This window comes from Carlito syrichta, unplaced genomic scaffold (assembly GCF_000164805.1).
Source record: "Carlito syrichta isolate Samal-C Ts95f unplaced genomic scaffold, Tarsius_syrichta-2.0.1 Scaffold302088, whole genome shotgun sequence".
Lineage (NCBI taxonomy): Eukaryota > Metazoa > Chordata > Mammalia > Primates > Tarsiidae > Carlito > Carlito syrichta.
Genome location: NW_007246184.1, coordinates 234,786 through 262,163, shown reverse-complemented (window position 1 = coordinate 262,163; position 27,378 = coordinate 234,786). Strand labels below are relative to the sequence as shown.

General features: G+C 35.7%; 2 protein-coding genes across 4 annotated transcripts in view; one reads left to right on the top strand and one right to left on the bottom strand.

The window, feature by feature from the left end:
* Window positions 1-27,378, top strand: part of ANO3 (anoctamin 3) — a 198,583-nt gene that overhangs the window by 111,844 nt on the left and 59,361 nt on the right. For both annotated transcript variants that reach the window (XM_008056070.1, XM_021711366.1), the window contains 2 exons: window positions 3,831-3,927; window positions 11,633-11,693. In XM_008056070.1, the coding sequence (XP_008054261.1) occupies window positions 3,831-3,927; window positions 11,633-11,693 (158 nt within the window). The remainder of the gene's footprint in view (window positions 1-3,830; window positions 3,928-11,632; window positions 11,694-27,378) is intronic.
* MUC15 (mucin 15, cell surface associated) lies at window positions 12,886-17,807 on the bottom strand. Of its 2 annotated transcripts, XM_008056068.2 has the most exons (3): window positions 17,089-17,807; window positions 15,029-15,178; window positions 12,886-13,140 (listed from the first exon to the last, which is right to left on the bottom strand). In XM_008056068.2, the coding sequence occupies exons 1-3, from the start codon at window positions 17,780-17,782 to the stop codon at window positions 12,980-12,982; spliced, it is 1,005 nt and encodes a 334-aa protein (XP_008054259.1). In that variant the 5' UTR covers window positions 17,783-17,807; the 3' UTR covers window positions 12,886-12,979. The 2 variants fall into 2 exon arrangements, with proteins under 2 accessions (XP_008054259.1, XP_008054260.1); XM_008056069.2 differs by lacking the exon at window positions 15,029-15,178 and having other exon boundaries at window positions 12,980-13,140.

Below are 27,378 nucleotides of genomic sequence, written 5' to 3'. Positions count from 1 at the left end.
TATTTATTGTAGAGATGAGGTCTCGCTGCCCAGGTGGGTCTCGAACCCGTGGGCTCAGGCAACCCACTCACCTCAGCCTCTCAAAGGCACGGGATTGCAGACTGAGCCACTGAGCCCGGCTAGTATTCTTTATCTGATATCCCAGTTAGACATCCTTGCCTAGAGATGAAGAAATTGTTCCTGTTTTGGACGGTAACTTGATCAGGGTAATATATCTAGAAATGATATATCTAATAAGTTTCAAACCCATTTTTGATTTTTAAAATTATTAGTAGTATTAATGATTATATGATCTTAATTAATACAGAAGCAATGATAGAACTATAATTGGTATAATTTATGAATGTTTTAATTTTAATTAATGAATACTTTCAATTGAATTGTTAGTAAATATTTAATAGTGATGAGAGCATAGCATAAGAACCACTGTCAACTCATTTTCATTTTATTTTATTTTATTTTTTGAGTCTCACTATTGTCACCCAGCTGGAGTGCAGTGGCACGCCCATGGCCGCTGCAGCCTTGATCTGCTGGACCTGCTGGGCTTAGGCAATTCTTCTGCATCAGTCTTCCAAGTAGCTGGAACTACAGACACATGCCACCATATCCGTCTAGTTGTCAACACATTTTTAAACACACAATACAGTATTATTGATAATTATTGTAAGCAGCTCTCCAGACTTATTCATATTGTATAACTGAAATTTTATATTCATTTAATTCCAAGTTCTCCCTCCCCCAGCCAATGGCATCCACAATTGTACACTGTTTTTTTAATGAGTCTGACTATTTTTGATACCTCACATAGTTGAATCAGGTAGTATTTGTTCTTCTAAGTCTGGCTTGTTTCACTCAGCATCATCTATGTTGTCACAAATGGAAGGATTTCCTTCTTTGTTAAGGCTGAATAATATTCCCTAGTACATGTATATCACATTTTCTTTATACATGAATCAGTCAAGAGTCATTTGGAAATGTCTATATCTTGTTTCTGTATCCTAAATGTTTCTATAGCTTGGATTTAAAAAAATATTTTTCAAGAGTTTTAGGGGTACAAATGGTTTTCCATTACATAGATGCATAGGATAGTGGTGAAGAAGTAATCTGAAGTTTCAGTGTACCCACCACCCCCATCAGTGGACATTGTACCTGAGAGCTGATTTTCATCCCTTCTCCTGTTCCCTCCCCCACTTCTGAGTCTCCAGTGTCATGTTACCATTCTATGTGCCTTTGCTTAGCTTAGCTCTCACAAGTAAGACCATCTTGAATATTGTTAATAATGCTACAATAAGCATGGGCGTATAGAGCTTTTCTAGGTGCTGATTTTATTTCTTTTTGAAATATATCCAGAAATAGGATTGCTGGACCATATGGTAGTTCTATTTTTAATGTTTTCATAAATCTGCTACTCTTTTCCATAGAGGCTCACCATTTTGTGTTCTCACCAACAGTGCACAGAGTTGCAATATCTCCACATTCTCACCAGCACTTAATTTCTCTCTCTCTCTCTCTCTCTTTAATATAATAGTTGAACAGGGATGAGATGGTCGACGGTCTCTCATTGTAGTTTGGATTCACATTTCCCTGATGATCATATCTGATTCTAAAAGCAGTGCTTTATTTATACTGTTTTTTCTTATTTCCACACTTTTCTTCCAAAATGTACACCATCAGGCAGATATGTCCTCTACTTTGTCATGTTAGCTGAATCCCAAGAGGCACCAGTATCCTGGAGTGAATGAATCCAAACATCTACCCCCAAATGAATAAATGTTTCCCTACTTTTATTATCTTTAATTGTTAATAATTATTATATCCTTGGAATCAGCCTTTAATATGTCTAGCTAGCAAAACAAACAACCCCCCCCCCAAAAGTCACAATTCAAGTGATTGTTTAGGCTGTCAATTTCTGCTAAAGAAATTACAAAACAATCAAGATAGGCACTCTTCTTCCCTCTAGTGGTTAAAGTCAAGGAAATTTGTTATACTCTCAAATTTTTTATTGTGGACTAAAAAAAGTTGCCAAAAGTTATTTAACATTTTTGTGTTATGTGTCAAGTTAAGATTTAAGCAGTGTACAGAAGTAAATTAGAAAGTAAATTAAAGATTCTGACAGTAAACATAGCACCCAGTCTCTATTGGTGGAATCTAGACTTAGTGGTTTGATAAATCTGGGCTTTTGTTTGACTGTCTGGAAAGCAGGAAAGATGATGTAAAATAGCAACTTCAACACCTTTTTGTATGAGATCCCAGTGCAGGACACATCGTATCCTTTCTGAAACACAGTGGATTATGATAACAAGCCCATTTTAAGCAGATTTTCCTCAAGAAGTGTGTTAATACCTCTCGTTCCTATAAATGAGTAGTATTGCAAAGAGGAGATGTAGTCTTCTCTTTCTTCTGGGTTTTTAAAACGTTATGTTGCTCCTGCTTCCCCTACTTTATATAGACATCCTGATTACTAGGAGGGTAATGAGTACACAAATAGCAAGTATAGTATAAAACCCATTACATCATCATCATTAGTAGATTATTTCTTGATAGAAAAGTTCCTTGTAAATATGAAATAGACTCTGTCTCTCTTTTAGCTGTTTTATAGTTTGTGAAGAACTGGATCTACTGTTCTGGATCTAAGCCCAGGTTCCCGAAAAAGCTCTTGCTAACTCTACAACCTGGAGAAGTTTGTAGAGTTGAACACTGAACATTGGCTTTCTCTCATTACTGGAGTTAATTACCCTTACCTGACATTGGAGTGAAGTCTAAACAACTTAACAGACATGAACTTATCATTGTTTACTATTAGTTTCCACTTTGGTTTGAAATTACATACATCCCACACTTGAAATACACATGCATTCTTTTTTTTGCTTCAAGTGTATACATGTTTAAAAACAACAACTTGTAAAAATTGTCAACTAAACTTGTATTAAGAGATACATGTTCAGCTGTATTTTGTAAAGCCTTTAAATTCCTTTCAATATTTTCAGAGAAGATTTACTTAAAGGCGATTTACTCAGGGAATACTAAGTGGACAAGAGCCACGTTTGAAAGAAAAAGGCACAAATCATCGGAAAACTGGGTTGTTGATAACTCTGAGTCTGTGAGATTTTTTCAGAAATTGTAATTGATTCCCAACTCCTATGACAAAGTCATCTATAATGCATGCTGAGATGTTTTTTAAAGGCACTGGACACAAAACTGAAGAGACTTATGTCATGAAGTTACATTCCATTAAAGAATATATTTATGTAAATATAAACTATTACATGGCATTATGTCAGTTTGACACTGTGTGTCAAGGCACTATGAAAAAATTAGTAGGCAACTCCTTTAATTTCCAATAAACATTCCGGATAAACATGATGTACTACAGGGAAGACATAAATGTTGTGATCACTAGACTCCAGAAGTTCAAATAGTCAGATTTGATTCCAGCTCAGCCACTACCAAGCCCATGAGCTAGATTTAAAATCCACTTTCACCTCACAAGAGAGAGTGGCGTGTATGCAAATATGTCATTGTAAACACCAGTGTCACACCAGTGCTGCACGAGCATAAAATACTGCCTGCTATCATTACAATATCTTCACAGAGTTCTCCAAAATCAAAGAAGCAAACAAAATCCTTTGCATCACAAATATTCTCAAGTATTTGAGTCTGAGCCACAGCCTGAAGTTCTTCCTTCCTTGTCCACCACTCCCTCCCTGTTTTCACTTCATCTCCTTTTCCTCTCAGCCTTGCAGCATCCAACAGGATTTAATGCAGGGGATAAGCGACTTCCTAAACACAGAAGTTTATGCTTTCTTTCTTTCTTCCTATCATTTCTCAAGCCAAGAAATTTGCAAGGCCACCGAAGTCTTTATGTGCCCTCTCTGTGATAAGAACTGCTCACTGCAGAGACTCAATGACAGCTGTATCTACGCCAAGGTGAGTGTGCACCCTTGCATTCTCCTCCCGAGGCATTAAGAAGTCTGTATGTCTATTTTTCTAGAAACGTGTGTAAAATCTTAACGGTAGAGACTATCTCTTCATGTGTTTTTCCCAATGCAGAGTACAAGGTTAAGCATAATTGCCAAATAGTTGTTTATTCAATGGCTTTTAACATGCATTCATTGAAAATCTTTATGTTGGTAGTTTGGATAAGATTCTCGTCATGTGCATCCTTGATTAAACCCATATACAGTCCGGTATTTATTTTCTATTTAGATCAAAATATTTAAACCAAAAGTTGATGAATTTTCTATGGCAATGTTGATATTTAGTGCAAGTGGTAGTATGTAGGTCATCCAGAGGCATATTTTATACATTTTTTTCAAGAGCAAAAGCAAAGAGTAGTTTACTGAGTAAAAGTGACAGATGACAGTAGACTCCAAAGAAAAGACAGGAGTAGGCCCAGGCTGAATAGTAGCTCAAGAGTGTTATCTCAAAGCTGGGACCTTTTGTAGTCTTTTTGGTGAGACAGTAGGCTCTGATTTTGCAAAGCTTGCAAAAACAAAACAGTTTGACAAATGCTTCGGTGGTTAAATGTATTTCCTGAAGATGGGGTAACATTTCAGGTTACTGAACATGTTTTTGCCTGCCATCCCATAATTTTTTTTTTTTTTTTTGAGTTGGAGTCTCACTCTGTCACCCAGACTGGAGTGCAGTGGCCGCTCCCGGCCACCGCAGCCTCGACCTGCTGGGCTCCGGCGATCCTTCCGCCTCAGCCTTCCAAGTAGCCGGAATTACAGGCATGCGTTACCACACCCGGCTGATTTTTTGATTTATTATAGAGATGAGGTCTCGCTGCCCAGGCGGGTCTTGAACCCGCGGGCTCAGGCAATCCACTCACCTCAGCCTCCTAAAGGCACGGGATTACAGGCTGAGCCACCGAGCCCGGCCCATAATTTTAATTGTATGAATGAGATGCAGTCTATATGTGTTAGCCTTAACTAGCTCTTTTGCACAGATAGGCTCTGGAGAGTTCAAGGAGGTCCCTTGTGCTCATGTGCCATACCTGGGGTATCTCCTTTGTGGGTTTTATGAGTTATTTTATGCATTTTTATTCTGATGTATAAGATGGCATAAAAATGATCTCATGACTCTTGCATGGTGATTTGTAAGTCAGATTCGGTTTTATTTTAATTTACAAAGCCTATCTGCAATAACCAAACCTAATAACCCCTGCAGAAAGTGTAATAGAATATCACGTATTATAAAACAAAAAATCAAATAACTGCCTACTCTTTTGGCTTTTCCATTTTGCCTAAACCTTCATCTATTATGTCTTTCTTCATCCACAAAAACATGATAGTAATTTCTATGTATCCTACTTTACAGTATTTTCTTCAATCATTTAAAAGATTTTATTGAGTATAACTGCAAACAATAATTTAATATATAAATGTGTTATTATTTTTATTTCTTTAACATTTCCTGCTATCATCACTATAATAAGATATGGGAAAAATTGAAAAAAGATAAGTCCTCCAGTAAGTAGCCTATGACCAAAAATAATTGTTCTCAAATGTTTCAATGAGTGTTAGTGTCATTGACAACAGAAAAAATGTCGGTGCAGTTACGAAGCAGGTATACTTTTATTTAAGTATTTTTGTCTTTCTTTGTTTTGATAACTGATTTTTGCCACCATAGACATCAACTTCCACTTGTAATTCTATCTAGATTTTTTAGAAAATGAGCAATTATTTCCATTGCTAATGATTAAATTTGTATCTCCTGTGAAAATACATGAAATTTAAATATTCCAATTGTACAGAGAAAACGAGATATACAAAAAATTCCCAAATAGCTGCCTATTAGAATCACCTGAAGAGTTTTTAAAATTCCTGAAGCCCGGGTCACACCCCAGAGTAATTAAATCAGAATCTTTGGGATTAGAGCCTAAATATTAGTACATTTTAAAATTTCTCAGATAATTTCAAAGTTTATACAAGTTTTAGAAAATCGGAATCCCACAATTATTTTTATTTGTAAAGCAATGAGCATGTAATAAACTCTATGAGCATGTAATAAACTCTATGAATTGGCACATTTTGTTATATGTATACATCATACGTACAACCATCAAGGTAATAAACATATCTATCACCTCCAAAAGTTTTCTGACAGTCTCTTATAATCCTTCCCTAACCCTACTCCTATGCCCAGGCAGCCCACTGCTTTATGTCGTTATACATAAGTTTGTGTCTTCTATATTCTTATGTAAATGGAATCATATAATGTGCAATTTTCTTCTGGCTTCTCACACAGCATGATTATTTTGAAATTCATTCATGTTGTAGCATTCATCAGTAAATCAATCCTCTTTATTCCTGAGTATGATTCTATTATATCTATGCCAGTTGGTATATTCATTTACCTACGTAAAAAATTGAATTGTTTCAAATTTGTTGCCTATTTTAGGCAAGGCTGCTATTAACATTCATCCATAAATCTTTATACAGACAAATGCTATTATTTCTCTTGGATAAAACCTAGGAGTGGAATGGCTGGGTCATGTGATAGTCACATGGTTAACCTTTTGAAAAAAACTGCTAAACAAAACTCTCCAAAATGTTTGTAGCATTTTACATGCCCACCAGCAGTGTGTAAGAATCCCAGTGTGTAAGAATTCTGTATAGTTACAGAAACAAACTCCACACAGTCAATCTTTTAAATGTTTAACCATTCTCATAGATGTCTACAGGTATCTCATTATGATTTACTTATTTGAAAATAATTTGATATATTTGAATATTATATATTTGAATATTGCCTTATTTAAAATAGTTGCTGTAGAATCACAGCAGGGCTCTGTCTAGAGCTAATTATTTTCCACAAGAAAACCGATATCTTTTTGTATGCACTGTCTAAATCACTGTGGATAATGAAGATTTTCAATGTGGTTGGTGGGAATAGTCACTCTTTCTGACTAATCTTTTCAAATGACTCTTTGACCTCAGGTGTTTTCCTTGCATGCATGCTCACTGAGTACTGTCCGAGTTTTCCTTCTCTACACCCTCAGAGTTCTTTTAGGACAATAATCTGAGGCAATAGTAATGATCTCCTTGTTTGTTTACCACCTCTCAGAGATCACTGCCTTTTGTTGTCTGATGTTCACCAACTTGCAATCTGTTGTTTTACATTTTTGTTCGTTGTTTGGCTGTCTCCAGCATAGGAGTAAAATCAACCTTGTTAGTTCATCTTGTCCAAAAGTGGAGATCTCTATATAATTTGTTTTAGCAATGAGTACAAAACCAAGTCACTCAACGTCCTTACTACAAGACCAAAATTAGTCAAATTAGTTTCTGAATTATTTATCTTGAATGAGGAGCATGTGAAATGTCTGTTTTGTTTACATTTTAATTTTTAAATTATGTTTAGTTTTGAATTCTCTTAAATGTCCTACAAAGATGATAGGACTTAGAAATGTGGATATCTTGTTTGGAAGCAGCACTTCCTCATCACGTTTTGTTAGAGTCAACTGTGTTAGTGTTATTAGATGTAAACACATGTCCCTCTCTCAGCCCTTGTATTTCAACGACATAAAATAGCCTTAGGGACATCAACCTTTCTAGATATATGTTACTTTTGCTTTTACTTAGATTAAAGCTAATAAAGCACATTAGTGTTATCTGAACGTGAAAGATAAGAAACACCCATATATGATAGAGTGAAAAAGTGAAGAAATTGTCTGAGGAGACATTACATTTAAAGTGCTTTTGTCATTGTGCAATTAATATATTCCTTCTTTCCTCAATGCAAAAATGTACATTTAAGGGCAGGTATGACTCAGAAAGAATTGACTAATAATTTTTACAAGAGAGATGGCAAAGTTAGCTTGCAGAGGAGAATATTACCTTATGGAAGAATACAAGAAATAAAACCCACTAGGATGAAATATTTAATACATCTTTTATTTGTTTCTTTAGCCAAGATAAAATGTAGCTTCATGTTTTATACCTTAAAAAGCAGAATTACTCTTTCCTTATTGGATGAAAAAACATTCCTTTTTATATCAATTTATATACTTAAATATCTATAAGTTACTTGATGAGGAGAGTCAGATAAAAGGGAACAGATTTTTACCAGAAGAATAAACCAACCAATTTGGTATTATCTAGCCACATGATCTAGGTACTTGTTAATTCAGTTCATCATAGATTTCATCACCACTTGTGACAAATAATAGGAAATTAAGTCTGCTATATTATATATTGGAAACTATGTCATGTACATGCAATTATTCCTTTTATAATTTGAGGAATGGGTTTGCATAAAAATTGTTTCCCTCATATAATAAAATTATATTTAAGTACATTAACATTTATGTAGATGACTGTTTTCATTTTCAACACTTAAAAGTATGGGAATTAAAAAAAAATTGCAGTTAAGTAATTTATTGAGGTTTGCACACATTCAAAAATACTGACACTACATTGTCCAACACTGTGATGCTAAAATTTCTTATTGAAGGTGAAATAATTTGATGGAAGGTCCTAAATTGTTTTCTCATATAATTTGAAAAATGACTCAAATTATAACTCAATTATAACTCAACTCTTAAAGTTACTTCCACAACACTTATTTTCTGTTTTGTTTGTTTATTTTACTTGTTTAACAAACTCAATAGTTAATATGAGCTTCAGGCAGTACACTGATCTAAGACTACAACAGAAATAGGAGAGATGCTGGGTTTTTTTTCTTTAAGAAACTTCATGAAAGAGTCTGTATAAGACTATAGACAACAGAGTCACCTAGCACATTGGTTAAAAAGCAGATTCCTGGGCCCCATATCCTGAAATTCAGAATCAGTTGTTCTGCATGTTAACAAGATCTTCAAATGATACGAATTCCTAGGACAATATTTTTGAAAGTTGTGTAGGAAATGGACTAATCAAGAGGCCACGTTTGTTGTAACATGTGTCCAGGTTCAGCCAATATATAGGTGGTTATTCAGGTTTTGTCCAGGCCTTGAGTTAAGGACTGAGGAAGCAAGAGGGAACTGAACTCCAGCCTAAATTCTGACTTTCTGTCCTCCACTCCTCCAGTTAACAGCCTGACCTACATGATTGAATCTTTCTAGGATGCACCTTGTTCTCCTTAACCTTGAAGAACTTCACTGGGGGTATAATGGCATTTTCTAGAGCCTTATGCTATTTCGAACCTATTAAGCAATTTTAGAGAAAGATTCAGCAGCTATAGTGGAGGAGACATAAGCTCCCAACTTAATACAAAATGTGTCTCCTTAAACAACTCTCACATTTATTGATTTATAGCCACACTCAACTCTGTAAGAAACATCACAAGTCAAAGATAATGGAAAATTTGTGCTTAAGCACAGATTTGTATAGGCCCCGATATGCTTTCCTCTTCATATATCACACCTGTTCACATAAACAATGTTGAATAAAATGCTTGTCATGGGTCCCCCATTCATAAAGTAAGCTATTTTTCTAATAAAATAATTTATTGCCCAGATCGAAAACAGATAGAAAAAGTTTCTTTTTTGCTGTCACACATCTGGTATGCTGCCTGAGGAGTTTTCTCAAGATTTCAACTAGAGTTTTTCTTCAATATAGCAAGTGTTTTTGTCCTGTTAGACCGAAGGCCACTTCTCATTTTATTGTCTTGACGATTATCCATGATCTAACTGTGAGCCATCTGCAGTAAGCTTGACTCTTCCTTCTTTCTCCTGTTATTTTTATTGAGCAGCTCTTATATCAGCATTTTAAATAAAGTCCTTAGCAACTCACGCTGTTACCACTGGTCTCTAGTTGCTTTTCTTATCTCCATGAATTTACCTGTCCTAATCCATCCAATACCTAATAGCTTGGTAAAACTAACATGTGATTTTAAACTGTTATTCTCCTCCTTGGAGCAACTTCTGAAGTCTTCTTTACTATTCTTCTAGCTTTATCTCCTATTACATCTATGTAATTCCACGTTACATGAATATTTCATGTCTACCTACTGTATCTCATGAATTTCTTAAAAAGTTAATGTTTACATTGATTGAGTTAAAGAGAAAGCCTGGAAGTGATATAAGCAAACTTGGCAAGAAATAAAAAATAATGAGAGGTACTTTAGAGGAAAATACTGTGTCAGCTATGCCAAAGCACATCCAAGCAACACAATTGTTGTTCACTCTAGCTTTTTTATTTGCCACTTTTCTAAAAGCACAGTTATTTCTGGAGCAGGGGAGAACCATTATTTCTTGGTGACCTTTAAGTCCCCACGTGTAAAATCTCTGTTCTAACATTCTAAGAGGCTGTTTCCTGTATAAGACCTGTTTATAAAGGGAAATAGACAGCTGTTTATCCGCTCTGCAGTTTCAGGTGTCCCTGTGGGATTCCTTTGGAAACAAAAACGCTGGATGCCCCTGCCGAGTGCAATTTTAAGAGCTCTGTAGGAGACGTCTTTATGATCCTTTTCTCTCCTGTACATAATGTATGCTGATGATTGTTCTGAAAACCAATTCTTATTATGCTTTTAAAAGTTCCAAGTTTTAACCACAGTAGCATTTTAAAGCCATATAGGACACTGGCATATATCTATAAACCTTCAAAAGAAGCACATCGTTTTTATGATGATGTTTTCAATAATATATTATAGAAAATGCATTCTATGATTACCTGTTTTACATATTGGTTTTCAGATTAAAATATGCATTAATGTTATTTTAATGCCGCCGTTGGCCTTCTTTTAGTCTTTAGACCGGGCAAAAAGGACACCATTCTATTCCAGCTCCCCTTATAATAATGGTCTTTAGCCCATAATTAGCCTTACTCTCCTGGAAGGATAGTGTCCTTATCTTCTCTATAGTTTCTATGATATTTATGTGCTGGCCAAACATTTAAAATTGCCTTGGCTATATTAGTTTAATTTTCCTCACTAAATTACAGATATAGTGAGGACATTATGCAAATAAAAACAAGCAAAAGTAAATTGAATTTGTTTTATTAAAATCAAATAATCTTTGTGACCCTGAAAATTGTATTCAATAACATTGTACAACTATATATTGTTCTTTATCAAGCTTCAGTTAGTATCTGATTAAAAAACACTTTGTTTCATAAATATTCAGTGATTTATGAAATTTCTTAAAACAACTTAACATGGGATTCATTACATCTTATAGCCACTACTGGACTCATGTTCCCTTGAGAGAGGCATTAGAAATTAGGGTCAGCTCTGTGATACCTTCCCATCGGTAGTGTGAGTCTCACTGGCAGAATTCTTCACTTTCCAACTTCTCCACTCCCGGAAGTTTGTCTAATAGAAATGCAACTAGCTACACCTCATCTGAAAAGCTAATTTCTTACAAGTCATTGTAGTTTGACTATCTGTGGCCCACAAATATTTCCCCAGGGTGGTAAAACTATTTCTAAGCAGAAATGAAGACAGGGAAAAGGGAATCAAGGGGAAGAGAGTAGAAAAGAGTGAAAAAATGCTGTTTCTTCACCTTTTCTCATGATAAAAATGTATAAAATAGCTGCAGGACCCATGAAAATCTTTAATATATTGTATTTACAAACTGTAAGATAATATTCTATTTGGGGAAAAAAACATAGTACCTAAACGCAAACAGTAATCACTGAATTATTGTACTCGATAGTATGACTAATAATATTTTTATTTGTTTTCCATCAAGGTGACATATTTGTTTGATAATGGAGGAACAGTCTTCTTTGCTATTTTTATGGCAATATGGGGTAAGTATGTCCTTTTGTTACTTGATCTCTAGCCCTTATTTTTTTGAGGTCATTGCTGTGGTCTTTTACACACACACATGTATCAATTCAACAATAAAATCTCTAGGTTGGACTTTGTCTTGTTCATACATTCACTGCTTCTTTAGAAATTTAGCTCTTGATCTTACCCTCTAACCTCTAAAGCCTAGACCTTCCTACACTAAGGAACATGTTTATTTTCCTGCCAAAGGCAGTTAGTAATTAATAGCAGATTGAAACACACTATAAATTAAGCTTCATGTATTATTACTCATGAAAGTAATGAGCAGAAAATTTTTGTTTAATATTTTCATCCATCTTTCAAAAATCTTATGCTTCATACATTTAGAGATGCAGAATCTATTCCATGCATGACTAAACAATGTCTAATGTATAATAAATCCTGTTCCTATATAACAACTTAAAATTTACGAATTATGTACAGGCATATCTTTGGCTGTCTCCTTTTTTTAAGGATGTTTTTCATTGAGTTGTAAACTGAAGGCTAAAGTATATTCAGAAAGTATATTCAGAAAGATTGGAATTCCCCAATCTTTGAAGACTTGTAGAGAAGCTATAACTTTTCTGGTTAGGGTCAGCTTTCCTACCAAGGCCCTGTGAAATGCAAACATTGTCAATTTGGCAACTTAAGGTACTGATCATATATGTGCTGATTCAGAAGATTATAATGGACTAGAATATAAGTCTTTCATTCCTATTGTCTTAATTTCCCAGGCATAGAAACTCTGAGCTATATTCTCTTTCTTGCTTTATGCCAAACATTTATTTATATCACCTTTCCAGCTTTTCTTCAAGAAAATATTGACATTGATTATGGCACTGAGACTGTAGGTGAAACAGTAAAGACAATTCCATTGGGTTTTGCCACAACAATAAAGTTTTGGTTTTCTATTTTTTTGTATAATAATTTTTTTATTATTAAATTATCAACCAGGGCTACCATGGTGAAATCTTTTACTTTTAGCTGATTTCACAAACATTTCCTACTAGGAAAATAACAGACTACAATATTAACTAAGGTTACTTAATGAATACTTCAGCACAGCCAAAAAATTATTAGAAAGCAAACTTTCCAAATGACTTATCATCTCTGTGTTTCTGCTGCTAGTCTCATGGTTTTACAACAGACTCTCCTTGGCACAATCCACATGACAGTGATCTTGTGTAATCTCTTGGAAGAAAAGTTTTTGTTAAAAGACCAGGATGCAGACGAATACATGCTGTTCGAAGCCTTTTCCCTCTTCGTTTTATACTGAGGTACGAAGAGGAGGTATGTCATCCATAGGAATGCCATCACGTGCAGTTTCTCGACCTTCTGGCATGGAAGAGTCATTCACAGTTGGGTTATAGTAGCTAGAATTCCCAAAACTTACATCATATGGTTCAGGTGCATTATCTAATCGTAGAACTAAAAAAGTAAAACAATAAAATAGTTTCATAGTTATAGTCTGAAAGATGCATGCTCAGGTACTCATCAGATTATAGGAACTGTTCTAGATAAGTAAGTAGGCAGATTTTTGTATATGAACTTTCCAGAGTTTAGTTCTAAAATTTTTAATTAGTAGATATTTTTCAAGGTACATTTCTGTCTATGACTAAGAGGATAGTTTTACTTTCAAAATTTCACTGCTGGTTGCTCCAAAATAAAGGAACCAAGGAAGATATCATAGAAGGAACTCAGTACCTTGTATATAAAGAAGAATTGACATATGCCTCATTGAACTATGAATCTTGTGGTATCAGAGCCTTGTTAACATGTTCAGAATTTTTAACTTAAAATTTGTTTTAACATATTAAAAATATATTTTTAAAAGAGAGGCTATTCATTTGAAAATCAACATCATTATTTTACCAAGTATCTCAAAATCTTTACGACACACTTTAAGGTGGCGAAGAAGGAAAACTATTTTTGGAAGTTTATGTTTCCTCTAGATGGATTCAAGTTATCATACGCTTGAGGTTTTCTGGTTAATGATTGGTGACTGTTTTCTTAGTTGTTAAACATATAACCAATTGATTATTTAATGGTCTTGAATTCATTTTTAAAGGAATATTGACCATGTTCTAGGTATCTTATGTTACTACAAGCAGTGCCTAATTGTTAATTAAATTACTAACATAATTATACTTCAATATCATCAATTGTTTATCTACCTCTTCCTGAGGCCATCTGTTTACAAACCAGGCTACCAGGACCCCTAGGTCTTTGGGAACAAAAGCTGTCTTGAAGGTGTAAAACAGGTGTTACGACTGAGTTATTCCTTTGTGTGTCTGTCACAACAGCTTGGATTGTATCGATTCAATAGAAGGAGTATTTGCTGAGATTGCATGTAAAGCAAAAGTTGTTAGGTTGAAAAAAGTGTTTGGAAACCACTGTTAGAAATTCTATTCTTCGATTTGGAAGAGTCTTACTTTCTTTACTTTATATGAGTTACCAGAAACACATAACAAATTTCAGTTAAATTTGCAATTATTTGCTTTTGTTCTCAAGATGAGAAATACGTCAGTCATCGAATGAACTGGTCAAAAGTCAATAAGATTTTATTATTGTGACCCACCAGAAGCATTTCACTATTTGTTATAGTGACAAGAGTACCCTGTGCAAACCAGAAGACATTTTTTTCATGAAGTATAAAAATAGAGATGAGTCAAATATTAGATCAAATCTCTCATTGACATTAGACTATTAAAGTTCAAACCTGCAACTTTATTTTAGCATATATCTTTGTATTCCCATATGTTATATTTGGCCTTTTCCATCATAGGGTAGAAAATTCCAGAACTAAGGTACAGTGTTACTTTATGTGTGCAAGTATGCAACTTTTAGATATTTTATTTTGGAGGCCCAATAAGATGGTGAGTGAAGGGCTTCTGTATCTGTGTAAAATCTATAAAGCTCCAAATTAGAATAATTTTGTGTTCAAATTACTGCTATGTAGAGATCTAACAATGGCCAAAAATAACTTTGCAGTCACTTGCTAACAAGACAGCCATTTTTTTTTTCTTACTGTCATACCTTTATCTTACAATTTTTAAACATATGTTTTAGATTCTGATGTTATTGTTTAAGCAATTTTGATGCAACAGGCAACAATTCCAAATGTTTTCATTAAATTTTACTTGCACGTCTATAATTATGTTGGTTTTGTTCTTTGAGAAAAAAAAAAAGAGATCAGAATACATCTTTAGTTTGTTTTTTCTTATTAACTCTTGAAATCCTTCCAGGCAGTGGACATTGGCATCCTCTCTTAATTAAAACCACTGCATCCAGCTGAAGTTTCAAAAGTTACTTTTACCTGGTTCATTTCTGTCGTCATAAAGTCTCCGATGGGAAAATGAATCCGTCTTCTTTTTTCCACACAACAAGTAACCCACAAGAGTGAGCAGTGAAACACCCAGAATAGCCCCTAAAATGGCCCCGAATACTACTCCTGTATTTCTATTCTCTAGAGAACAAAGAAAAAATTTACAAATAAGAAATAGAAAATGATTATTAAAAGCATAGAAATATGTTTAAGTGAACTTTCTATATACCAAAAATTATTTATCAGTTTTTAAAAAATAGTTAATGATGAATATGAATGTGTGGTGTGTGTGTGTGTGTGTGTGTGTGTGTGTGTGTGTGTGTGTGTGTGTGTGTTTTATAAAGTACTATTTGGAATATGATGGTAAAACTACATATAAAAAAAACAACAGCACTACTCGTTTTAATTACACCAAAATACTTCTAAGTCTAAACTTTATAACTGTACCTTAATATTTATTAACATACTAAATGTCATGTGTAGACTCCATTAAGCTTCAATTTCAGTGTTGAATGATGGATTCATTAAGTTTTTCATAAACTCTGAATATTTGTTGAACTTTAATGGTGAAATGAACATAGAACTTGTTTCTACAAATATGTCAAGGCTAAAAAGCTAATAGGAGTAATGAATCTACAGAACTCCAAGTAAAAAGGCAGTATACAGGAAAATAAATACATCATGGTAGAGGTTACTTTCAAATCAAACAAATGGGCAAGGCGAGATATTGGCAGTGCCTTGCATACCAAGTACCATTGTATAGCTTCAAGTTTAAGGGAGTCCACAATTTCACCATATCATTCTTTTTGCTAAATACCTTATTTGAAGACTAGATATCAATAAAATACTTACTGCTTCCTGAAGTGAAATTTAACGTATTTTATTTTCACTTTTTTTTCCTTTTTTTGAGAAGTGTATTAATTAGGTAAGCAAAGGGTCTTACAGGATCTCTGATTTTATACAATACCCATTTCTAGGAAAAATTAACCTTCATGATGGAGTACAGTAAAATACTAAAATAAAAGAGAAGCAAAATTAACTAAATTTTTGTTAGATAAAAGAGCAATATTAGGAGTGAGTACTCAGTATTCTCAATATGTATATTAGATTTGGATAGACAAAGGAAATGAAATTTTTTAGTCTTTCTAATGGAGTAGCAGAACATACATGAATGACAGGATGTGTTAAAATGAAAGCCAAATAAATACACACATACACACACATATACAATGTATTAATTGTGTAACTATAATAAAGCCTAGATTTCAGAATTTAAAACTTTTCCTATATACTGGCAACAATTTTCAAATAGGAATTTGTATTCATGACATGGTTTTTATATTATATTATTATAACCTCTGAGTAAATTACATTAATCTCTAAATTTACATTAATGAATATAATCGTTAAGTAAGTAGCATTGGAAGGCAGTAAGTTCATAGAGAAAAAGTTGTACTTATTTTAAAAAATAACATTTCAAGGAGAAAAAACATGGTTAGACCTAAAAAAAGATGATGAGTGAGTTATTAAATCTTAGATACCTTTTTCACTTTGAGTTTTAAAGCTTGACATAATTCCTATATGAAACATAAAAAATGTTCATATAATTAATTTTTCTGATGGTGGTAGATAATTTATAAATTCATTTATTTTGTTCAAAACTCACATATATTTTTAAAGTTCAGTGTGTAGTGAGCCCGTGAGTATGTGACCTTGTAGGCAGGTTTTAAGATTCAGTTAAAATTGTTACCCAGTATCTCAGAACTGTATCACTGCTTCATTCTCTATCATTTCCTGACCTAACCGACTTCACATTTTGTCCCATAGTCTCTTTACACTCCCAAAGAGAAATGAATATTGTTCTTTTTAGCCCCAAAACCACTTCACTATTTCCAATGGATTTAATGACCATCATTTGAAAGCGAGAACCATCTGTACTATAGTGTTCTCCTCAACTTTGCTGGCCTGGCACCTATCTTAGACTTAATCTGCATGACTTATTTGAAGACTCAGTTTCACACAAAAGCAAAATTAAATCCATTCATAGTTACCTTTGTCAGGGTCTGATGTATTTGGAAAGAGTTTTGAATTATTGGTGAATTTTAAAGTGGGCTGTAGAGTTGTTTTTTCTCTATAGGGCGTGAACCCGGCAAAACTGTCACTAGTGGTGGTAAGCCATTCGGTTGGTTCCATTATCAAGGGGGTCACAGGTGTAGTAGTTGGTTCCGGAGGCAGGATGCTAACTGTAGCGGAAGTGTTGTCAGGAGCTTTCATGGTCTCATTGATCAAAGACCAAGTGAAGTTTTCCAGAGACACAGCAGGTGTTGCATTGGGATGTCCTGAGACTGGCAAAGAATGGTCATCTGCTAGAGATGCATTCCAAGGCAATTTAGAAACAAAGCCATGGATCATTGGGGAGCTTGTGGAAAACGTGGGTGTGGGTCCTGAACTGCTGGGAAAGTACTCTGCGGATGAGTTACTGGAAAAGTCTGATGATCCCTGGGTTTTGTTGAATGGAACCAAAGGAGGGGAAAGACTTGTTTTGGGCTTCGTGGTGTTACTCTTTGCCTTATACCAGCTCAAATTTGCTTCACTTTCCAAAGAAACAGGTTGATTTCCCATTGTTTTCAAAATGTCTGCAATGCTTTGTGTTGTGTTTAAGTCTAGAGTTTCTTTCCCATGGCCCTCAAATAGTAGTGAACTAGACAAAGTTGAAATTAACAGAATTTTGGCTAAGGTCAACATTGTAGCCTTCTTTGGTATTGACTTTCTTAAGAGGAACCTGAAAGAAAATAATAATCATTTGAATTACTAAATAAAATATTCTGAGTTTTAAAAATAGATCTACATTTTTAAAGTGATAAAATTTTAAGTGCATACTATTGAGATGATAGTGTTATATACTTTATATCCAAAAAAAGTTTTGGATTATATACCTAGCGTCACTGAGTTCTATTTTCTGTATAATATTGATTTTTTTCCTTCCTTCTAGGAAAATGCCCTATAAAAACTTTGTTAAGACAGATACTACTATTCCAAAGGTCATTCTTGGGACAAGTGAAAACACACACACACACACGTACATATACAATTATATATGCATTGTTAAGTAATTTTAAAAAAATAGGATTTATTGAGAGGACAGAAAAGCTCCCACAGTGGGAGGGGTTGCCCATAAAATTTTAAAAACATTGTAAACTTAGGACATGTAGAGCTGGCTGGTTTCTTCAATCTATGTAAGAGAACACATTCTTTATAATGATATAATTTGAAATATTTATTATGGAAATGACATTACTGATTATACACTAAATTTTCCTTATATCAATTTTTTAAGGTAACAGTCAGGAACTTCCTTGAAGACATTTTATTAGAATCCAGTTTACATCATTTGAATTTGAAATTAACATCCCTCTCTCAATACTTTTCACTTCATGATCTCCGTCTTTCTACTTAAACCCCAGTTGGGGATAGTTAGAAGACTTTCAGATTTTAGGATGTTCTCTCATCTTATTTTCTTGTTTCATAAATGAAGAATATGACTGAGGGTGTGTGTAGAGAATTTCACCTTGATAAACCAGGGTACCTGATCTCAAAACAGGCAAAGGGGCGAATAAAGGGAAGCCCAAACTTTACCTATACGATGACCCCTTGTATACCTGATCTTGAATTATACCCCATATCTTTAAAATAAAAAGTAAGTAAATAAAATTTCACCTTACTAGATAATAGCAAATTGGAGCATGAAACCCTGATCCTAACCTCCAATGCAGGCACACCATCCTGCCTCTTAAGTGTTTAAGTACCACAGTTCATAAATGGGATAATACAAGAAAAGGTTTTAGAATCAGGCTTATTTTAAAATTCTGGCTTCTATCACAAATAGCCTGTGAAAAATAATCATCGTAATAGGTAGCTGCTTTATCATCATTATAATAAACTAACTTCACAGTGAGGTTTTGAAGACTAAACAAAATGACTCAGGTAGAAGCACTCTGAACAGTGTCCAGCCTAAAATAAGCACTTAATAGATGTTAACTTTCATTAATTATTCAAACATAATCGTATCTTTATAGTATCGTATAGGTCACAAAGTTTACAGTATCATCTCATTTAATCCTCTCAACAATCCCCTGAGACCAAAAGAGTAGTTTTTGTTGTACCCATTTCACAGAAGAAGAAATAAAAGCACAGAGTGGCTAACTAATGAAAGTTAGCAGATAGAAGAGACAGTATTCAAAGCCAAGTCTGATTCCAAGATAATTAGGTACTAAAAGAGTTTCTAATGGAAATGTCATTATTATTTTTAAATAAGGCTATTTCTTCTCAAGCAGGAAGTCTGAATACTGATTCCATATTCTTTTAATTGAACCTTATTTGTTTTACAAAATACCTCCAAGCTGACTGAGATAGGAACGTGGCAGATGTGCAATTGCTGTTATTTTGGTCCTGTGTTGCTTGCCATTTCTTGAGAGCTCTCCCTGAAATTTTTACAAATATTTTCAACCTTGCTGATTTTTCACTAGGGTCTAATGAGGCTCTAAATACTCCCACTGATTATATTTTGGTTAAGTGTCCCTTCTCTTACACAATGATTTCTCACATAATGGTACAACTTAAATATATCTGTAATGCATCCTGATATGATATTATAATTCAAATGTTTTTAGCAAGCAGTCCATAACTATGGATTCCTAAGGTTTTAGAAATGTAGTATCTTTTAGATCCTATGCTTATCACTTGAGAAAATTTACTTACAAAAAAAAAGCAGGCAGACATTTGTAGGGACATTCTTTATAGGAGTCTCAGACTTGAATGTCCATTAGTAAAAGACTGGAAAATAAATTGTGATATATTCAGACAGTGAAAATTAACAAACCAGAGCTATATGCAACACCTAGGATGATTATTCTAAACACAATGCAGAGCTTAAAAAGTCAGTTGTATTATGTGGTTTTGTGCATATGAAGTTCAAAAACTGGCAAAAAGCTACAATGTTAGAAGTCAGGAAGATGCTTATTTGCAGGAAGGAAAGAGATAGCACTGATTGGGTAGGTCATGGACAGGGTTTCTTGTATGCTGGTGATACTTTATTTCTTGGCCTGATTGTGATTACCTAAAGTGTTTATATTTGTGGTTATTCTGTTTGTTTATATTTCACCCACTTATCTGGGATAACCAAAAAAATTGGTCTAGGTCCTAAAACTGTTAAACATAATTGGAAAATGTATTCCTATTATGAATTTATGTCAACTGCTTTAAACACTTATCATTTAATTCTAACCAACAACAAGCAATGAAGAAGGGCTTATTAATTGCATTTTACAGATGATTAAATGGGACATAAAGAATGTAAATAATGTGCCCCAGGACACACAGCTAGCAGCCGAGATAAAAGGGTGGGGGTTCAAACCTTGGCATGTCTGATTTGGAGCTAGTAAGTACTCATCTTTGTAGCAGAAGTTGCAAAGGAGTGTAGAATTTGGTACTCCTGCTGTTTAGAATTTGTTGCCACCATCATTATTTTTAGCACCGCCTCTCCAAATTTGATTATTTTAACCACAGCAATTTATAATCCCATTAAAAAATGAACGTACTGCCGGGCTCGGTGGCTCAGCCTGTAATCCCGTACCTTTGGGAGACTGAGGTGAATGGATTGCCTGAGCCCGTGGGTTTGAGACCCGCCTGGGCAGGCGAGACCTCATCTCTACAATAAATCAAAAAATTAGCCGGGCGTAGTAGCGTGCACCTGTAATTCCGGGTACTCGGAAGGCTGAGGCAGAAGGATCGCCGGAGCCTAGCAGGTCGAGGCTGCTGTGACTGGGAATGGCCACTGCACTCCAGTCTGGGCGACAGAGTAAGACTCCAACTCAAAAAAAAAAAAAAAAAAAGATGTTTATACAGCTATATATACAAAAACAAGAAAGTTGGACATGTCATATATGGTGGCTTAAAATTATCTATTTCAAAACAAAACAAGGACATTTTACTATAAGAATATACAAGCTTTAAAGACTAGTTAATTTCACTTTTTCTCATAAAAGATTACCCATTAAGGGAATTGTTTTCCTATAAAGCTACAAAGCCAGCTGATGTTTTTGACAAAGCAGAACTGTGGGCCTCAAACAAAGGGAAAAGTAATGAAGTGAGTCCTGTAGTCCAGAACCAGAACCCAAAGAAGCTTGGCAGTCTTAATCCCTGCCTAAATAGACTGAATTTCAGGCAACCCAAGGAACCTTGTATTTATGAGACATGGTGATTGAGAGGAGAGGTCTGTGAGTGGATTGCCTGAGCCCACGGGTTCGAGACCCGCCTGGGCAGGTGGGACCTCATCTCTACAATAAATCAAAAAATAATTAGCCAGGTGTGGTAGCGCTTGCCTGTAGTTCCAGCTACTTGGAAGGCTGAGGCAGAAGGATCACTGGAGCCCAGCAGGTCGAGGCCGTGGCGGCCGGGAGCAGCCACTGCACTCCAGTCTGGGCAACGGAGTGAGACTTCAACTCAAACAAACAAACAAACAAACAACAAAAATGAAAGTACCAGGCTTTCTATCTTCAAAGTACCTGTTAAATAACACCAAATACAATTTCGCTCCTATGTAAGAAAATTCCAGCTATCTCTGTGTTTTCTAGATGGATACTTTTACCATGTAGTATACAGATTCGCATTTACAAAACATGAGAGAGTATTCCTGGGACCTGTAAGTCACCAACATTTCTTTAAACTGTTGCCTTGCCTAGCACATTTAAAATGCAATTCAGTTTAGTTTAAAAATAAGTACGTGTACATTTTTTTTATTTTCAGAAACATCCCGAGTTCACAGCAAATAACAATCTTGTTTGTTATCTACTGCTGGTGAACTGATCTCTGTATTGCACTTGCCACTCTTTTTAATATTATGCCATTTGATGACTTTTCTACTCCTAGGCATATGGCTTATTTTGTCTTCCTAATAAAGTCGTCACCAGAGGGCGGGGGATGTCCTTAGCTATTCTTTGCGTTTTCTTAGAATGTTACGTGAGGGAATGTGGCAATGAGTTTCATTCCTTTCCTGTAATGAGAATCTGCATATCATGAGTCAACAAAATGAGTTTGTTGTTTCTGTTTCACCTTGTCTGTAACATTGAACCGCCAAGGGTTCTCTCACTCCTCCACTCAGCACTTGATTATAGTAACTTGAAAACCTAGGGTATCAACACCCCTACTGAGCCAAGCATTCTGTTACTGCCTAGGAAAAGGAGAGAAAGGGAAGAGAGAGAGAGGACAGTATGCTGTAAAGAATATTTACAGTTAATTCCTGAATTAATACAGCTGCGAGTAAGACTTTTGTGAAGATGGATTTATTCTTTTTATCCTGACGTTGCAGTGGGGGGAAAGTGTTGCCTCTGCTCCCTGGCTTCTAAGAGAGAACCAGGTTCCACGGCTCACCCAGCTCTTTTTCCTCCGAAAGGCATAGAAACAGCCAAGAATTGAAGGTGTCTGCTATTGAAAACCCCAGTTCTGAAATTTTGCTGGAGCAAGATCCAGGTGATTTAGGTGAAGTTTGCCCCCATCCTGAATTGAACAAAACACACTGTAAAGCAAAACAAAGCCAATGGGGGTGGACTCCAGAGGGCAACCCACAGATCTGTATTTTTTTTCTTTTTGTGCTTTCCTGTCAACCTCTCTCCATCTCTAGACTCAGATATTTATGCTATGTTATATTCTTGTTAAACAAAGCTGAAGTTATTCTGGATATGGATGGCATGCCGAAGTTCATCTGTCAGCCAGGCTCACTGTGGGGCAGATAAGAGGTGGAACGAAAGAAAAGTGGAATTGTAGAGGGAGAAAAGGCAAGAGGACCAGGTAGCACCATTTCACCGCTTGATCTTTGTCTGTTTTTTCATCCGGGTAGTAGCTCCTACAAGGAATTTTGAAGATGTAACAGAGAGCCAGAGCTGGGGTCACCACAAACACAAAACACTTCTAAGGTAGAATTGCTACAAAGTGAACAGAAAAAAGCAAGGAGGATTTCCAGTCACTCTGTGATACCTTAAATACAGATTCTAAATGGTCCTGTATATATGGAAATATTTTTATTGTTTATAGAATGTAACAATGCTAAGAATATACTCTCAGAGTGAATGAGTAAGAGTCACTGTTTTTAAACAATTCCTCTACACAAGGAAAATGAACACTCCTTTCTCCTCTTTCTTTTGGGTTGGCACTGGAAGGTGGTTTCACATTACTACCTTTGTAAGGAGGGCTCCAGAGGGGAGTGAGAGGAGAGAAAAAAGCACCCTGGCCAGTAAGGGAGGCTAACCCAACTCGCTGTGCATTTTTTTGTGTTCTCTTCAATGCATAAAGTTGTTATTCGGCCCAGCCTCCCTGTTGAAAGTGAGTCACACCCATTTTATACAAGCCTTTGGAAATACAGAGCTTCCCTCAAGTAATTAATCCATGCAAGAGCTGAGAAATGCTAATCATTCTAAACTCAACCAAAACCACAAATTTTGAATGAAAACATTAGTTCAGTTACACTGAGGAAATGATACAAAACCATGTTTCTATAGAGAAATAACTAATGAGCCTACATCGGGCTTCCTTTTCTCCCAGGTGCTTTTGATCATTTCTTGTTACAGATCTCAGGCTACAAATTAAGACGCATGGTTTTTGTTTGTCTTTGTCATAGGAGATGCCGCCTGCCATGTAGCTCACGTTCTAGGCAGAACTTGAGTGTTGCTCTGAGTGACCTCTCCAATCTTGGATGGTGTTTTGCTTTTTCTAAATGAAACAGCCACCATGAATGGAGACAGGAAATTATTCTTCTGTACATGCCTCTTCATAAGAGCGTTTTGGAAGGGTGATAAGTCAGAGAAAGTATTTTGCCTGAGATTCTTGTGTCTATTGTTACACTTTTATTTTATTTAAAAATAAATAAAAGTACAAGCATGGCTTTTCTTCAGGCAAAAGCTCATGAACATCATTCTAGTGAAAATACTTCGGTATAGATAAGTTTAGGAACCATACAGAGTATGTCATACTACCTGCTGACCTAAGAGTTCTCAGTCATAAACTTCACTACTTAAGTACTTAGGTGGATGAGCGTCAAGTTTAGAGAAAGAATGCATCTCCAAAAGAAATGTTCTAGATCCAAAATCCCAATCACGGGGTTTTCAGCTTTCTGTCATACTTCACTGACTGTAAGAGCAACCGTTAGGGGTGGGATAGAAAGTGGATAAATGGGAAATCAGCATCCCTTTAATAAAACGAGCCTTACACAGTCACAAAATGAAAATAATCTCAAGAGACTTTATTCACCTCTTCATTCCAAGAGACGTCTTCATAGTAACTGATGTTGCCTTTTTTATTTTTAATGAGTGCTAGACACGTGTGCAAATCATATTAAATAAAATATCTGCACATCCTGTATAACATTTTACCAACTTTTAAATTAAGGAAACCTTTGAAACAGATGTATGGAAGCTTCTAATTTATTTTACTAGAATTAATTTTAAAGCTATCATGTTCTCACAAAGCAAAAACCTTTAAGCCAAAATGCATAAATCTAAGATTCAATTTCTATTAATATTACCATTACCTCTCTAAACATTTTGAAACCTTTACTAAGATCTAACTTAAGAAAATGATATTTTATAGTCATGTATGTTTCAAATAAGGGTTTTATTTTATCCTTCTGCTGGTTTTTTCAACTAGCAAATTTGGCAGTAATTCCTAAAATTAACTTAATAATGAAAATGTGCGTTTGAAAAGTAATTAATTAATAAAACAACTACCTTCAACTACCTGTTTTTACAAGGGTTGCTGTAGCTACTTGCCAGGCTGTTCTGTCAAAAGTTGCGACCGCTTTGATTCTCTTTGATAAATGAGAGAGAGAGAGAGAGAGAGAGAGAGAATGAATTAGAGTTAGAGTTGGAGAGAGAGAGACCTAAATAATCCAGCACACACTTACCTTCAAGTTTAGAAGGTGTTTACAAACACGAACTGAAATTTCACAGTTGTCCTGGCTGAAATGAGTCTGCCGTGCATGAGAGAAAACAGATGGCTTAAGTGTGACAGTGTCGTGCTGATCAGGAGGTCGCCAGGGAAACAAAATTAGGTGGAGCTGGCTGGGTCTTGCTTGTGTAATAGAGCACCCAAGAACCTGACTGACTTGCTTCTCAGCTGTGAGCACTAAGATATCACCTCATTCAAGCCTTTAATAACAAAAAAAAAGCCCAACCCTTCCGTTTTCATAGGTTGGTTGTTTTTGACTATGGGGCAGGTTAGCTCTCATCAGTGGTGCCAAAACAAGGGGCATTCATTTCGTACCCTAAGTGAGACAAAGAACGAAAGCTTTGACAAAACCCTGTGGCGCCTCGGGAATTTCTAACACATGCTGGGTCTCCCCCTTTGGCAGGTGAGGAAGCCACGAGTCATGCCCTGCACCTGTTGATCTATGCCAGCTGGATGTTCTCCTAACTCATAAACAGAACTTTCTCTTCCTTAGTGGGTTGCCTACTTGTGGACTTACAACCCAGCTAGAGAAATTATAGCTATCAGTAATGAGTCACCTTGTCTGTGGTACACTGAAATTGGTTTTATAGAATGTCATATTAACACAAAGTGAGTGCGTGTATATTGGGAACCTTGATAACACTGTGAAGAGTTACCTTCGAAATAATCACCAGGTCTAAGATTGGATTTCTTGCCGACTTTCAGGAGTTTGGGTGGCAAGTGGGACCTGGCCAAGAAGGGTCACATGATGCTTGAATAGTCTAGGGAGCCCTCTCGACTAAGTAGTTTCCATCCTGTGTTCTCTTTGCTTTTCACTCTCAATTTAGAAGCTGGGGAGTTTCAGAAGTGCCCAGATAACGCTTGATTAAATACAAGCGTTGAATAACAGCTTGGCATACTTTCTTCACTTCCTTTCACAGCTTATGAAAGGGTGAAGAGTGAAACTGGAGTATTCTGCACATCCATATTTGGGGACGGCGCCAAGGTCCATCAGCGTAGTATGCCTGAGGTTCATACTTGGTTTCTGTTGTGCAAGAGCTAGGTTTCCAATTACCAAGAGAGAAAATGAAACTTTAGCTAAAATGCAGAAGTTAGTAAGCTTCAGATGGAATGCAAATAATCTCCCCAGCTAATATGCCCCAGGAAAGAATGAGGTAATTCTATAGTTTGAAATTTTCTGAACCCCAAAGACCCCTTCAGAGTTTGATATAAATATTAAACCAACCTCTAAAAAATATTCACTCAAAGGATACTTAAGCTGTCTCTGCACTGGTATTAAAGAAAAACAAGCTAAATTCAATCAAACAACCGATTACTGAGCAATTGCTTAATATAATTCAATTGGTATTTCAGATTAACCATTTATTAGGAAAAAATTCAACTAAAAAAGTCTTTTGGTCAGGCACAGTGGCTCACACCAATAATCACAGCACTTTGGGAGGCCAAGGTGAGAGGATTGCCTAAGCCCATGGGTCTGAGACCAGCCTAAGCAATTGAGTGAGACCTCATCTCTACAATCAATTTAAAAAAAAATTAGCTGAGTGTGGTGGCACGTGTCTGTAGTTCCAACTAATTGGAAGGCTGAGGCGGAAGGAGCACCTGAGCCCAGCCAAATGAGACTGTGGTGGCCATGAGTGTGCCATTGCACTCCAACCTGGGCAAAAAAGTGAGATTCCAAACTCAAAAAAAAAGAAATCCTTTTATGTTTGTACTTAGAGAACTGAACATTAATTTGAATCTGCAGGGTTGAGTGTATTCTTTTCATAGGCATTGTCCTCAATATGTGTAGAAATATTATTTCCCCTTTCTGCCTTAACTAATTATGGCTTATACCAGGCATGAACATCACAAGGCACTTTTACCACAACACTCTATTTTCAGTGTCATAAGAATCCAAGCTAATCTATCATGATGATCTTTTCTGAAGACCCTACTGTCGGGCAATTATTCATCAATGTCCTCTTTATAGACACAATCCATTGATTAAAACTGACTCTACAGATAAGCCCTATCTATCTACTCTCCCTGTCTTGAGCACATCTGGAAATAGTCATAAAATAAAAGCTGTGCATGCATATATGTAATGCCACAGTTGTTACTTCGCTCACTTAGTTGTAATCAGAAACCTTCATTAAGTCACCCTAGTTGGAGTTAAAAAGTAATTTTTAGTCGGGCTGGGTGGCTTAACCTATAATCCCGCGACTTTGGGAGGCTGAGGTGAGTGGATTGCCTAAGCCCATGGGTTCGAGACCCGCCTGGGCAGCGAGACCTCATCGCTACAATAAATCAAAAAATCAGCCGGGCATGGTAGCGCATGCCTGTAATTCCAGCTACTTGGAAGGCTG